General features: G+C 37.3%; 1 protein-coding gene and 2 long non-coding RNA genes across 3 annotated transcripts; all 3 read right to left on the minus strand.

The window, feature by feature from the left end:
• Positions 1–5,704: 5,704 nt before the first annotated feature.
• On the minus strand, positions 5,705–6,874 carry LOC121763873. The gene is made up of 2 exons (XR_006042510.1): positions 6,621–6,874; positions 5,705–6,544 (listed from the first exon to the last, which is right to left on the minus strand). It is a non-coding gene; the product is annotated as an uncharacterized LOC121763873 (long non-coding RNA).
• A 1,840-nt stretch (positions 6,875–8,714) lies between these two features.
• Positions 8,715–11,051, minus strand: LOC121763680. Its single transcript, XR_006042462.1, has 4 exons — positions 10,802–11,051; positions 10,665–10,725; positions 9,424–9,487; positions 8,715–8,959 (listed from the first exon to the last, which is right to left on the minus strand). It is a non-coding gene; the product is annotated as an uncharacterized LOC121763680 (long non-coding RNA).
• Positions 11,052–12,933: 1,882 nt separating this feature from the next.
• On the minus strand, positions 12,934–13,848 carry LOC121764040 (B3 domain-containing protein Os04g0386900-like). Its single transcript, XM_042160133.1, has 3 exons — positions 13,715–13,848; positions 13,349–13,468; positions 12,934–13,242 (listed from the first exon to the last, which is right to left on the minus strand). Exons 1-3 carry the CDS (start codon positions 13,739–13,741, stop codon positions 12,934–12,936), a joined length of 456 nt encoding a protein of 151 aa, XP_042016067.1. The 5' UTR covers positions 13,742–13,848.
• Between the last annotated feature and the right edge of the window lie 335 nt (positions 13,849–14,183).

Here is a 14,183-nt window from a genome sequence, read left to right on the forward strand (position 1 = left end):
AGAGCGGAAAGAACTGAGGCTCTGATACCAAACTGTCACGACCGCCCCTAGGGTTAATAAAAGCGGGCGGTCGCGACTTAAAGGGGCTTAATGGACATACATAGAAGACTAGGGTTTTCAACAAAAGTTTGACCAAGAATTTAAGTTTAATAAATAAAACAACCAAAAGTATTTATGTTCAACAAGTAAATGACTAAGGGTTTAGCATTTATTCAAAATAAGTAACGAGTTTGCAAATATCCCAAATGAAACAGTTTTTGAATTTAAATAAAAAGTATGTAAAGCAAACATCACAGCGGAAGCATCCAAGAGAAGAGTGACGTCATGTGTGAAGACACGACGACACTCGGAGTTTCCAAACGACCATAGTTTATTATTAATTCCTGCTCAACACCACCAACCGCTCGTCGCTGCTCAACCTGCACATAGAAAAAAACATATGCAGGGCTGAGTACTTTTGAAAATACTCAGTGGCTCATGCCGAAAACATTTTAAATAAGAGTACATATTATCATGTCATACGTAGGTAACCATCGGGGTTTGAGCTTTATAAAGGCCCGAGACACCAAAATATTTTCCATTGTTCAAAATAGCGACTGCGCAGTCATTTTTTTCTATCGTCATCAACCATATCTGCCAATACATGACAAGGAATGCGGCCGCAAACCAGGTCACTAGACCGGCCAGCCCGTACGCTAGCACACAGTCTACCATAGGTGTACACTAATCCAAGTAGGGTTTGCGGCCCTACGAGGACCCGAATTCGATTTATATAACAGTGGCAACAGCCACATCAGATAGGCACGTTAAAACAAATCACGGCATGATAATCGCTTTAAACCACCCTTATAGCTCCACAGTCATACGTAAAAGATTTTAGTAAAAGAAAACCCACAAAAATGTAGGGTAGAAAAGAAGCCCACCTCGACCGTTTAGATTTCGACTACTGCTTTCCCTTTGTTATCACGCTTCGCGCACGAGTTATTACCTTTAGATAATATATATATCTTATCAGTCACAACCATCGACTTAATATTATGCATGTCTCTATCGTTTTCCCTTTTCCACCCCTTTGAACAGCGCATCATGTCATCACATATATCAATCAAGTAATTCACTTATAACAACATAGTGTTTTTGTCAAGATAGAAATCTGGCAACACTGCGCAACCATTTTATAAAAATTATTAAAATTTCACCCGACTTCCGTTGGGGCTAAAACTTTACCACAATGCAGTAGACTCATCAACTAACTTCCAGATTAAATTTCATATCAAAATACCCCTTTTTGGTCTGTCAAAAAGGACAACGTAACCTACTGGTCGAGAAAACATTTTCTGCCAGAAATGCGCAGTCAAATTTAAAAATTCACTAAAAATCTATGTTTTATCCAAATGAGTTGAAATTCACACACAACATAGAAGACATCAAGAAATTTACTCAGGAAAAAAAATTGATCAAATCGGAGTTCATTTGGTCGGTAAAATGCATGTCGGAACATACTGTCCGAACTTACAGCTTTTCATGCCTTTAAAAATTCGAATTAGGGTTTATCCCTATTTATTCAAAAATCAACATTTTCATGGGTTTAACACACAAACATGCTCAAAAGGGTCCTTATACTCATGCTCTCATAACATCATACATCATTCACCATAGATTCATTAATTCATCAAAAAAATTCATTCAAAGCGCAATCAAACATACACACACAAATTCCCACCGATTGAATCCCTTAGATTTGAAATCCCTACACTCTCTACATGCATGAGGGAGTCAAAGAATGTTTAGATGGGGAGGAATGAAGAATAGGGTCTGATTTTTACCTCTCTTGGACGAAACAAACGGTAGGAACGAATAAAAACCTTGCTTATTCAACAATCTCTTGGAAAATTCGAAAGGATCTTGAGTAGAGTAGAAGAACAAGTGTGAGAGAGTGGAGAAGAGGGAGGGGGCGTGTGATTGAGGTGGGAGGCGTGTGATTTGAGGTATGGTTTAGGAGTCTTTTATTTATAGAGTTTAGGGAATAGAATATCTCCCAATTAATTAGAGAATAATTGGAGAATAATCACAATAAAGATGGGAGAGATTTGGGGAGATTTGATGGAGGTAATTGGCGTGTAATTGATGGAGAAATAAGGAGGATATTTCGAAAATCATGGCTATTTAATTAGCCTTTGATTTAAATTTGGTGTTTTCACGGAGCAAAATAAAATAATACGGAGCAGGAAAATTAATAAAAATCCTCCCAAATAATATGATAATAGGCGTGTGAAATATTCCTCCCACAAGGAATAATTTCCAAATCTTTAATAAAATAGAGCAAGGAAAGATTTGCTAGGACATTCCAATTAAAACATGGAAAGAAATAATTAAGGGATCAAAATAAATAATTAATAATTTCCTTTCTCCTACAAATTAGGAGATTTTGAATCCCCTAAGAAAATAATAGGGGTCGATTTTTATCAAGAAGGAAGTAAGGTAATTAGGCTTTAGGATTTAATTTGGTTAATTATCCCAAAACAAATAATTAAATCCAAGAAATAGAATTCCTCTCCAATAATTTGGTAGTGGCCAATATTTCCACAATAAAAGGACAAGGTAATTATTTATGATTCTATCTTAAATCTCACTCCCCTTAAAAATATAATTCACCGCAATATATTTCATTCCACATCAATTAATTTAAGTCACGCCATAAAATCAACGAAATTGACTAGGTCAAATCTAAATTAGGTCATCGAATCAATCACATAACGATTCATCATTTAATTCGTGACAATCAAAGCAATAAATGCAACGTCTTAGGGTTCCAAAATTAGGGTTCGAAAGTGGGGCGTTACAGCATGTGTGTGTGTGTGTCGGCGTGTGTGTATGTGTGTGTGTGAGGTTGTGGATGATTTGTTGGTGAATGTTATGTGAATATATGAGAACTTGGTGGTGAGAACTTTTTGAAGCATGATTATTTGTTGGGAGCATGAATATATGTGTTTGGATGAATGTTAGATAAACTCTAATTCGAACTTGTGAAGTACGAAAACTGTGGTGTTCGGACAGTAGATTCCGACGTGAAATTGACCGACCAAACAATCTTATTTTGGCACGAATTTTTAACTGAGTAAAATTTGAGATGTCTTCTGTGTGGTTTATAAATTTCAGCCTCTTTTGACGACAGATGAATTTTTAATGAATTTTTGAAGTTAACTGCGCAGTTCTGTCAGAATTTGTATCCTCGTCCAGTGAGTTTCGTTTTTGATTTGACCGACCTAAAGATGTGATTTTGATGTGAAATTTTAACTGGATGATCTTTGATGTGTCTACTGTGTTGTTATAAAATTTCAGCCCCAACGGAGGTCGGATGGATTTTTAATGATTTCTACAAAACGACTGCGCAGTTCCACCAGATTTCTGTCATGTTAAAATAATACTTGTTGTCAAGTTTTGAGTGAATAAATGATACATGTGTGAATAAGAAACGTATCATATGATGTGGCTATATGTTACACGTTGATGTATGCTTGAGTGTTCGTTTCGTTTTGTTGATGAACGTTTGGGGATGGACAATCTAAGAAAACGATGAAAGGAAACGATGGGACATGCATGATAATCGTAATAATGGAAAACCTGATTGTGTGGTGATAATGACAAGGGTTGTTGTACTTACGAGGGTACCAAGAGCAAAAGGTTGCGTAAAGTCGTGATTGTGTGGTATAAGCAAGCGAAGTGAGCTTTCTTTAAAATAAGGACAATGTCCTAAATATTTTATCGATGGAAATGCAACTATGTTTATCATGCCGTGTTTGATTTTAACGTGCCTATCTGATGTGGCTTTTTCCACTATTATTTAAATCGAATTCGGGTCCTCGTAGGGCCGCAAACCCTACTTGGATTAGTGTACACCTATGGTAGACTGTGTGCTAGAGTACGGGCTGGCCGGTCTAGTGACTTGGTTTGTGGCCACATTCCAAGTTATGTATGAGCAGATATGGTTGACGTCTATGGGAAAATGACTGCGCAGTCGTAATTTTGAACAATGGAATATTTTGGTGCCTCGGGCCTTTCAAAAACTAAAACCCCGATGGTTACCTAACAACGGCATGATAAAATATAAATATTTTGATAACTTGTTTTCGGCATAAGTCCACTGAGTGCATCAAGTACTCATCCCTGCATGTGTTTTCCCTATGTGCAGGTTGAGCGATGATGAGCTGGGTGGTGTTGAGCTTAAATTGAAGTCTCGTTGGATTTATTTTGAACTCCGAGGGGCGTCGTGTCTTCATACATGGCGTCACTCTTACTCTTGAATGCTTCCGCTGAATTATGACTGTTTCTTTCTCAATTATGTTACTGAACCCTCTTCCATTCTTGGACTATTAATTTTGATAATTGTTGACTCCGGATTCAAATGTAAGAGTTTACTCTGATTTTTCCTTGTTATTGAATATTAATGTCACGCCCGCATTTTCTAAGGATAGAAAACACGGTTTATCGCGACTAGGGGAGGATTAAAGAAGCGGGGAAGAAAGGGGGAAAACAACGCAACTCGACCATAGCTCGAAACAAATGGGAATAGCTCGAATAAAAATCAGAGTATCTCAACAATCAACAACTCAAGAATGAATACTATCCCAACGATACAAGAACTCAAAAGAAGAACACCTACTTAGCGGAAGCATTTGAGAGAATGAATATGCCACGTATGAAGACATGACACATTCTACACACTTAAATTTCTTCAACGGTCTTGCTCAACACCCACCGCACCCGTCACGCTCAACCTGCAATTTTTAAAAGAAAAGCAGGGCTGAGTACTTGATGCACTCAGTGGACTCATGCCGAAATCATTTTATAAAAAGTATTTATCATGCCACCATTGAGTGACCTCGGGTTTAACTTTGAAAATGCCCGAGACACTAAAATCATTTCCATTGTAAAATTCGGTTGATCAACCATTTTCCCATAGCTATCTCCCATATCTGATCCATTGATGACAAGGAACGTGGCCACATTCCAAGTCACTAGACCGGCCGACCCAAAAGACGGCTCACGATCTCCATAGGTGTACACTAGCCTGAATAGGGGCTCACTCCCTAGACAGACCCGAATTCGATTATCCATTGATGGCAAAAGCCACATCAGATAGGTTCCATAGAATAAAACAAACCACGGCATGACAAATATTCATATTATTTTCACATAAAAATATACTTAGGGCATTGCCCTTATTTAAAAGAAAGCCCACCTCAATTGATTAATTCTCTACACTTCATTTCCTTTGGTATCTCGATTCCCTTGCGAAGTCTCACCTTTAGAATTTAAATAATACATATATCAACATACTTTCCAATCAAATCAATAAAATGCATGCATCCTAAGCGAAGTCTTTTATCTCGATTTTTGATTATTCGGCGGCCGCTTACACCCTTAATTCCTCTGTTAGCTCCTCGTATTTTTCTCCACGATATCGAAATAAAAATTTCCAAAATAATAAAAAGTAATTAAATTATCGCAAGCATTTTTCTCCTCGATCTATATTTATTTCGGACTTAGGATATAATTATTCATTCGTTGAAATATTTTGGAATTAATTAAATAATTCGCCACTATTAATTATCGGCCCAAGGATTTATTTAAAAGCCCAAGACTTAATATTTTCAAATTAAAATTTTAAAGCCCCAAACCCAAAAATATAAGGGAGCCCAACTAACAAAACATCCAATTTATTAATGTTGTCCAATTAGCTTTTAAAAACAAAGGGCAGGCCCAAGAAATCCTTTTTTTTTTACACGTATACTCCCTCCCTAATGGCCCCACATACACCAACAACAATTTATCCACCTTACTGCAAAAGTAACAAAACATATCAACTCTCCTTCTCTAAACAAAACGTCGGCTTCCCTCCCTCTCTCTCTCTACTGTATTCTTCCCCAACTTGCAGCTACTGACGAAACGAAGTTCCAACTTCACCTCCCTCTCTTTCGATTTTTCTCACAAGAAAACGAAAACTCCCAATTAAAGAGAAAGCCCCAAAACAGAAACCGTTGAATCTCCGATTCACTCCACGCCGCCAGCCGCCGCTGCTGTCGCGTACCCACCGTCGCCGTCGCTGATTCGTCGCTGCCGTTGTCCAACCTTCGCCTCATCAGTAGCTCCGACGCCGCTGCACAAAGCCGCCGGCTACTGCTCGACGGAGTTAACGGCGCTGCCGTAGCTTCGCCAGCCGCTGCGGTCCGCCGGGTCAGGCTGCTGCCGCCGCCGGGAGCCGCTGCTCCGTCGGTGGTCGTGCAGCCCTGATTCCGCCCCGATTTCACCCCGCTGAGTTAAGTTCTTAATTTGGTTTCGTGAGTTAAAGCTTGTTTCTTTAGTTTAGTTTGCTTCGATTCATTCGATTAGGAGATATATCGCAGATTGTGGCAACAGTAGGGGAAATATATATGGATGCAGTAGTATGCCATTGGAAATTTGGGTGGGAGAGGTGTATACCTTAAATTTGCAGATTTGCAACTGGACGGAACAGGAACTCCCTCTCCTTAGTTCTCAATTTCTGACCGGAATAATTGAATAAGTTGACTTGAATTTCAAATCATGTAAAGTAGAGGAAGAAATTCAGTAGAGTTTACCTTGAATAGAAGTTGAAAGAGGACGTCTGGTTTCTTGATTGCAGAGAGTGAATATGAAGAAGAATGAACTAATTTGGTGATTAAATTAGGGAGAGAGGTGGTTAAAGATGTGGGAGAGATTTTAGGGAGAGAGGGGAACGTTTTTTCTCCAACGTGGGGAATGAGAGAATTTTATAATCTGCTTTCTTTTCTCTTTTTTTTTTATATGTGTTGGATAAATTTGAATTTATCTAATATTTATTTGCAGATCACGGAGGGTGAATATCTCACCACGGAGCAGGAAAATCTCTATAGAATCTTTATTTAATATTTTGGCTTCTTAAAAAAAAATATTCCATAGGCTCTCAAAATAAAACGGAACGATAGTTGGCTAAAAAAAGAAATTCGACAGTAATCCAAAAGCAACTTAAAGGAATAGGGAAAAGTCGGGCGTTACAATCTACCCATCTTAACAAAAATTTCGTCCCGAAATTTGCTTGCGTCCTTCGAATAAAGAATTTCTCCATCATCTTGTCTTCCAAGCAGCTTCCTCATGTCGTTTAATTAACATTGTAGTTAAAAGTCGTATAAACGTAATACCTCTGGCATGTCGTAAACGTCATTCTAGCAAAACATTGTAATAATCCGCGTGCTTCTCTGCCTGCTACGAAGGTTATCTCCATCATATTGCCACTTTTAATAAATTACGCGAGATTAGACTATATTAAATTAAATCGTGCACTCTGCATCATCCCTCCTTATCTTGCACCCTCCTTTGCGTTTGAACTTCATTTCATCTTCGCTATCTTTCACTTCTTGAAATCTTCCTCGTATTCTTTTTGTTCTTGTCGTTCAGGGAAAACGTAGGAAATAGTAAAATAGTTCACACATCAAGCTTGCTCCAACGTTTCACGCAATTCCAAGAAAAAGTTTCATGGTCCATCGGCCTCCATTTGCACTCTCGATCTCCTTGCCTCGTCGTGCCTTGACAAATTAGGGGTTCACCCCAAACTTTCAGATTCTCGTTCGTTTGTGTCACTCGGGAAAGTGATAGATTATTTCAACTTAAAACTACGGTGTGCGCGTATTCAATCTAGCCTACAACATAAACACTCTATGTTCGCCACATACTTCATCATCTCTCATCTCAACATCTACCACAATTAACGTCATTCATACCACAAGATAAACACACCACCTTTTCACATCTTATAGCTAAACACTTTCGCACCTCACATTTGCATTCATAAAATTTTGACACAAAAGCTTTCTTCAAACTCTTTCACACTTTCCTAAAATTTCCACATCTCACTTTTAAAGTAAAAGTTTTGACTCAAAACTAAAATATACTTTCGCATAAACTTTCATCCATCGTATAAAACACTCCATAGAATAACGCATCATACTTTGCACCTCATAACATAAATATCATCATACTTCCATAGCTCAAATTTCCAAACGAAAAAGTTAAAACTATATTTCTCGAAACTCAAAAATTTTCGAATAATTCATAAACACAGTATTTCCATTGATCAATTTTTTTCATAAAAGATAAATCACCCCATTGCATAACATACATCAAAACACACATATATTTTTTTATTTAACCATAGTTCATCTATTCCATTGTAAAACATACTTTGATTTCATAACCATAGCTCTTCTATCCCATTGTAAAACAAACTTTGTTTTCATAACCATAGCTCATATATCCCATTGTAAAACATACTTTGTTTTCATAACCATAGCTCATATATCCCATTGTAAAACATACTTTGTTTTTCCTAACCATAGTTTCTCTTCTCATTTCCTGAAAACTTTCTCATAAATTTTTTTTTTTCATAAAATTAAATTACCTCTTTCTTGATTGAGCGTGGCGAAGCGGGATGTTGAGCCTTCAATGCATAATTATTATTATTATCATTATTATTATTATCACTATTATTTTAGTCTAGCGAAACAAGTCTAGACTAAGACTGAAAAAGACTCTCGGGTCCAGAGCGGAAAGAAAAATTGCTCTGATACCACTCTGTCACGCCCGCATTTTCTAAGGATAGAAAACACGGTTTATCGCGACTAGGGGAGGATTAAAGAAGCGGGGAAGAAAGGGGGAAAACAACGCAACTCGACCATAGCTCGAAACAAATGGGAATAGCTCGAATAAAAATCAGAGTATCTCAACAATCAACAACTCAAGAATGAATACTATCCCAACGATACAAGAACTCAAAAGAAGAACACCTACTTAGCGGAAACATTTGAGAGAATGAATATGCCACGTATGAAGACATGACACATTCTACACACTTAAATTTCTTCAACGGTCTTGCTCAACACCCACCGCACCCGTCACGCTCAACCTGCAATTTTTAAAAGAAAAGCAGGGCTGAGTACTTGATGCACTCAGTGGACTCATGCCGAAATCATTTTATAAAAAGTATTTATCATGCCACCATTGAGTGACCTCGGGTTTAACTTTGAAAATGCCCGAGACACTAAAATCATTTCCATTGTAAAATTCGGTTGATCAACCATTTTCCCATAGCTATCTCCCATATCTGATCCATTGATGACAAGGAACGTGGCCACATTCCAAGTCACTAGACCGGCCGACCCAAAAGACGGCTCACGATCTCCATAGGTGTACACTAGCCTGAATAGGGGCTCACTCCCTAGACAGACCCGAATTCGATTATCCATTGATGGCAAAAGCCACATCAGATAGGTTCCATAGAATAAAACAAACCACGGCATGACAAATATTCATATTATTTTCACATAAAAATATACTTAGGGCATTGCCCTTATTTAAAAGAAAGCCCACCTCAATTGATTAATTCTCTACACTTCCTTCCCTTTGGTATCTCGATTCCCTTGCGAAATCTCACCTTTAGAATTTAAATAATACATATATCAACATACTTTCCAATCAAATCAATAAAATGCATGCATCCTAAGCGAAGTCTTTTATCTCGATTTTTGATTATTCGGCGGCCGCTTACACCCTTAATTCCTCTGTTAGCTCCTCGTATTTTTCTCCACGATATCGAAATAAAAATTTCCAAAATAATAAAAAGTAATTAAATTATCGCAAGCATTTTTCTCCTCGAACTATATTTATTTCGGACTTAGGATATAATTATTCATTCGTTGAAATATTTTGGAATTAATTAAATAATTCGCCACTATTAATTATCGGCCCAAGGATTTATTTAAAAGCCCAAGACTTAATATTTTCAAATTAAAATTTTAAAGCCCCAAACCCAAAAATATAAGGGAGCCCAACTAACAAAACATCCAATTTATTAATGTTGTCCAATTAGCTTTTAAAAACAAAGGGCAGGCCCAAGAAATCCTTTTTTTTTTACACGTATACTCCCTCCCTAATGGCCCCACATACACCAACAACAATTTATCCACCTTACTGCAAAAGTAACAAAACATATCAACTCTCCTTCTCTAAACAAAACGTCGGCTTCCCTCCCTCTCTCTCTCTACTGTATTCTTCCCCAACTTGCAGCTACTGACGAAACGAAGTTCCAACTTCACCTCCCTCTCTTTCGATTTTTCTCACAAGAAAACGAAAACTCCCAATTAAAGAGAAAGCCCCAAAACAGAAACCGTTGAATCTCCGATTCACTCCACGCCGCCAGCCGCCGCTGCTGTCGCGTACCCACCGTCGCCGTCGCTGATTCGTCGCTGCCGTTGTCCAACCTTCGCCTCATCAGTAGCTCCGACGCCGCTGCACAAAGCCGCCGGCTACTGCTCGACGGAGTTAACGGCGCTGCCGTAGCTTCGCCAGCCGCTGCGGTCCGCCGGGTCAGGCTGCTGCCGCCGCCGGGAGCCGCTGCTCCGTCGGTGGTCGTGCAGCCCTGATTCCGCCCCGATTTCACCCCGCTGAGTTAAGTTCTTAATTTGGTTTCGTGAGTTAAAGCTTGTTTCTTTAGTTTAGTTTGCTTCGATTCATTCGATTAGGAGATATATCGCAGATTGTGGCAACAGTAGGGGAAATATATATGGATGCAGTAGTATGCCATTGGAAATTTGGGTGGGAGAGGTGTATACCTTAAATTTGCAGATTTGCAACTGGACGGAACAGGAACTCCCTCTCCTTAGTTCTCAATTTCTGACCGGAATAATTGAATAAGTTGACTTGAATTTCAAATCATGTAAAGTAGAGGAAGAAATTCAGTAGAGTTTACCTTGAATAGAAGTTGAAAGAGGACGTCTGGTTTCTTGATTGCAGAGAGTGAATATGAAGAAGAATGAACTAATTTGGTGATTAAATTAGGGAGAGAGGTGGTTAAAGATGTGGGAGAGATTTTAGGGAGAGAGGGGAACGTTTTTTCTCCAACGTGGGGAATGAGAGAATTTTATAATCTGCTTTCTTTTCTCTTTTTTTTTTATATGTGTTGGATAAATTTGAATTTATCTAATATTTATTTGCAGATCACGGAGGGTGAATATCTCACCACGGAGCAGGAAAATCTCTATAGAATCTTTATTTAATATTTTGGCTTCTTAAAAAAAAATATTCCATAGGCTCTCAAAATAAAACGGAACGATAGTTGGCTAAAAAAAGAAATTCGACAGTAATCCAAAAGCAACTTAAAGGAATAGGGAAAAGTCGGGCGTTACAATTAAATATTTTGGTCAAACTCTTTATTGAAACCCTAGAAAACCCTCATTTCATAAAGTCCCTTTGGTCGCGACCTCCCGCATTTATTGAACCTAGAAAGGGCGGTCGTGACAAATAATGTCAATGAAATTTTTTAATTTCTTATTAGACACTTTTGAAAATTTCCGAACGCATAATTTCAATCTTAGGTGGAATTGCTAAGTAAATTAAAGTAAAAAAAAAGTAGTTATATATTTTAATATAGAAAAAGAATAGATAATTCTTTATTACCAATAAATTAATTAATTTAGATGAATGACATGGTTAATAAAATACTAGTTGGAAATGCGGTTTGATTAATTTGCATAGATTATATTACACAGAAAATGTGTGATTGTTTAGTAAATTAGATATGTTTTTAAGGTTAAAAAATGAAAGCTTCTAATGATAAATCTTATATTCCCTCCGTTCCAATAAATATGAAACATTTGAGTTCTGGCACGAGATTTTATGCAATGTCTTTTTGTGAGTTAATAAAGAGAAAGTAAAGTAATAGAGAAGAAAAAATAGAGAGGGTGTTGTTTCTTTTTAAGAAACGTTTCATTTTTAGTGGGACAATCCAAACAGAAAAGCGTTTCATTTTAAATGGGACCAAGGGAGTATTTCTCAACAAAATCAATGTTTATTGAGTACCAATGTGCTTGGTGAAACAACATATACCGAACACTTCTCGAGCACCTAAGGTGCTTGGTATCCATTTTGCGAGCGTTATAGTGCTCGGGTCACTAGTGAATACTTGAGATGAAATAGTTCCGAGCACTTGATTATGCTTAGACATATTCCACAATTCGAAGAACTTATATGTTTCGTGCTCCTTGAAAAGTTTATATTTTTAAGAGACGGAGAGAGTATAAATAGAAATTAAAAAAAGGTAAAGAACTCCATAAACTTCTAAACATGAACAAAAAGTGTGATAAATAAATGTTATCCTCAAGGTTCGAACTTAATTATATTCTAGTATGAGTTTCACAGTTTACTACAGAATTGAGAATACCTGCTATTAACCATCTGCATTTAATTATATATCGACATCATAATTGATTTATGTAGGATTATAAGTAATAGATAAAATTAAAATCCTTAAATGTTATACTATCCTTAAATGTTGGACATTCACAACTTAGATGAACGATAAACTATTTTCGTTATTTTAATACATTCATCAAAATGAAAAACCAGAAAATATATAATCACGTGGCATTCAGCATAATCTAGAATAAAATTTCAACCCATGACCTACAATCCACTGACCAAGAAATACTAGCACGATAAACTAATTGCATTAAAGGATGATGAAGCATGCAGATTAAATCCACCTTCCACAGTTCCACAACACAAGACACCAATTAACTAACCTAATTAACAGAGTAGAGAAGAGTAGAAAACATAAACAAGCTACAGTCCAGACTTTAATATGTAAAGCATAATAGTGAAGCTAGAGCTCTATAGCTGTCTCCGGCAGCAGTGCCGGCGGCAGATCCATGGTGTTCCTGAGGTTGATGACGTCGAGCAGCTAGTTTTTATTTTCTATAGTATTTTACCTTTTCACCATTTAATATAAAAAAACTAGCTGCTCGACGTCATCAACCTCAGGAACACCATGGATCTGCCGCCGGCACTGCTGCCGGAGACAGCTATAGAGCTCTAGCTTCACTATTATGCTTTACATATTAAAGTCTGGACTGTAGCTTGTTTATGTTTTCTACTCTTCTCTACTCTGTTAATTAGGTTAGTTAATTGGTGTCTTGTCTTGTGGATCTGAGGGCTCGACTCCATCACCTCGAAGATGCAAGCATCTCCCTCTGCCAGATTGTTATCATTCACGAATTTCTTCCAACCAGCGCACTCGAACCTCGGCCTGCTGTCGTTTCCATGATACATCATCTGCCACTGCTTGTCACCATGCCTAAGAGCCAAAGGCACCTTTGCACCAGGAAGTTTGGGAAGAATGTGTGTTGGTGGATGCTGTTGCCACCAAAATTAAGGAAATGCACCATTTATTACACACACAACACACTAAGATCAATTCAAAGGTTGTAATGAAAAAGCAAGAGAATTGAATATCATGAACCAGATAATAAGGAAGGGTGGTGATATGTGACTTTGACAGTATAACATCAAAGAAATCCTTATTCCCTGAGAGACAGCACCTAACTCCAACTCCATTACCACCTTTGTTTCCGTCACACACCTAAACAAACATCTAAAATTCAATCATCTATGCAAAAATTTAACAAGATTGCTTTTTCTACACTCTATTCTAAAATCCTTTTTAAACTATTTTTAAATTAAAACACACGTCTCAAAAAAATCGTATCGCTGGCTTGAACAAGATCTTTACCCTAAAACATGAGTAGAATTTTTGTAAAAAAAAGAGAAATTGGATAGTAGTATAATTTTCAGGCAGTGTTGGTGTTAGTGTTAGTGTTAGTGTTACCTCCTTATCCTTTGTAGAGGAAGACATCTTGTGCTGTGATAATGTGATGTGCAGTGCTACTCTCAATGGAAACCAAGGAGAGTTATATAGAAAGAAAGAAAGAAAGAAAGAAAGAAAGGAAGGTGTGATGGAGTTCTTAGGTTTATCCGGTGTGTTGTAATAGTAGTGATCAACTCATGTGAGCTCACACAATTTACAATCCACATTGGATTTGGATTGGACGTCAACTTTCATTTTTTAAGAAAGATACACACATCCACGCCTTTCCTCTTTTAGACTTTATCATTCACATAGTGCAGCATTTTATTTCTTTATATAGTTTGTTTTTTTTATATTAAATGGTGAAAAGGTAAAATACTATAGAAAATAAAATAAAGAGTTGTATTTTCAAATGTATTACTCCCTCCGTCCTACAAGAATATGCGCTCTTTCTTTTTAGTTCGTCTCATAATAATGTGCACTTTCCAAT

Source organism: Salvia splendens, chromosome 14, assembly GCF_004379255.2.
Source record: "Salvia splendens isolate huo1 chromosome 14, SspV2, whole genome shotgun sequence".
In the NCBI taxonomy this organism is placed as follows: domain Eukaryota; kingdom Viridiplantae; phylum Streptophyta; class Magnoliopsida; order Lamiales; family Lamiaceae; genus Salvia; species Salvia splendens.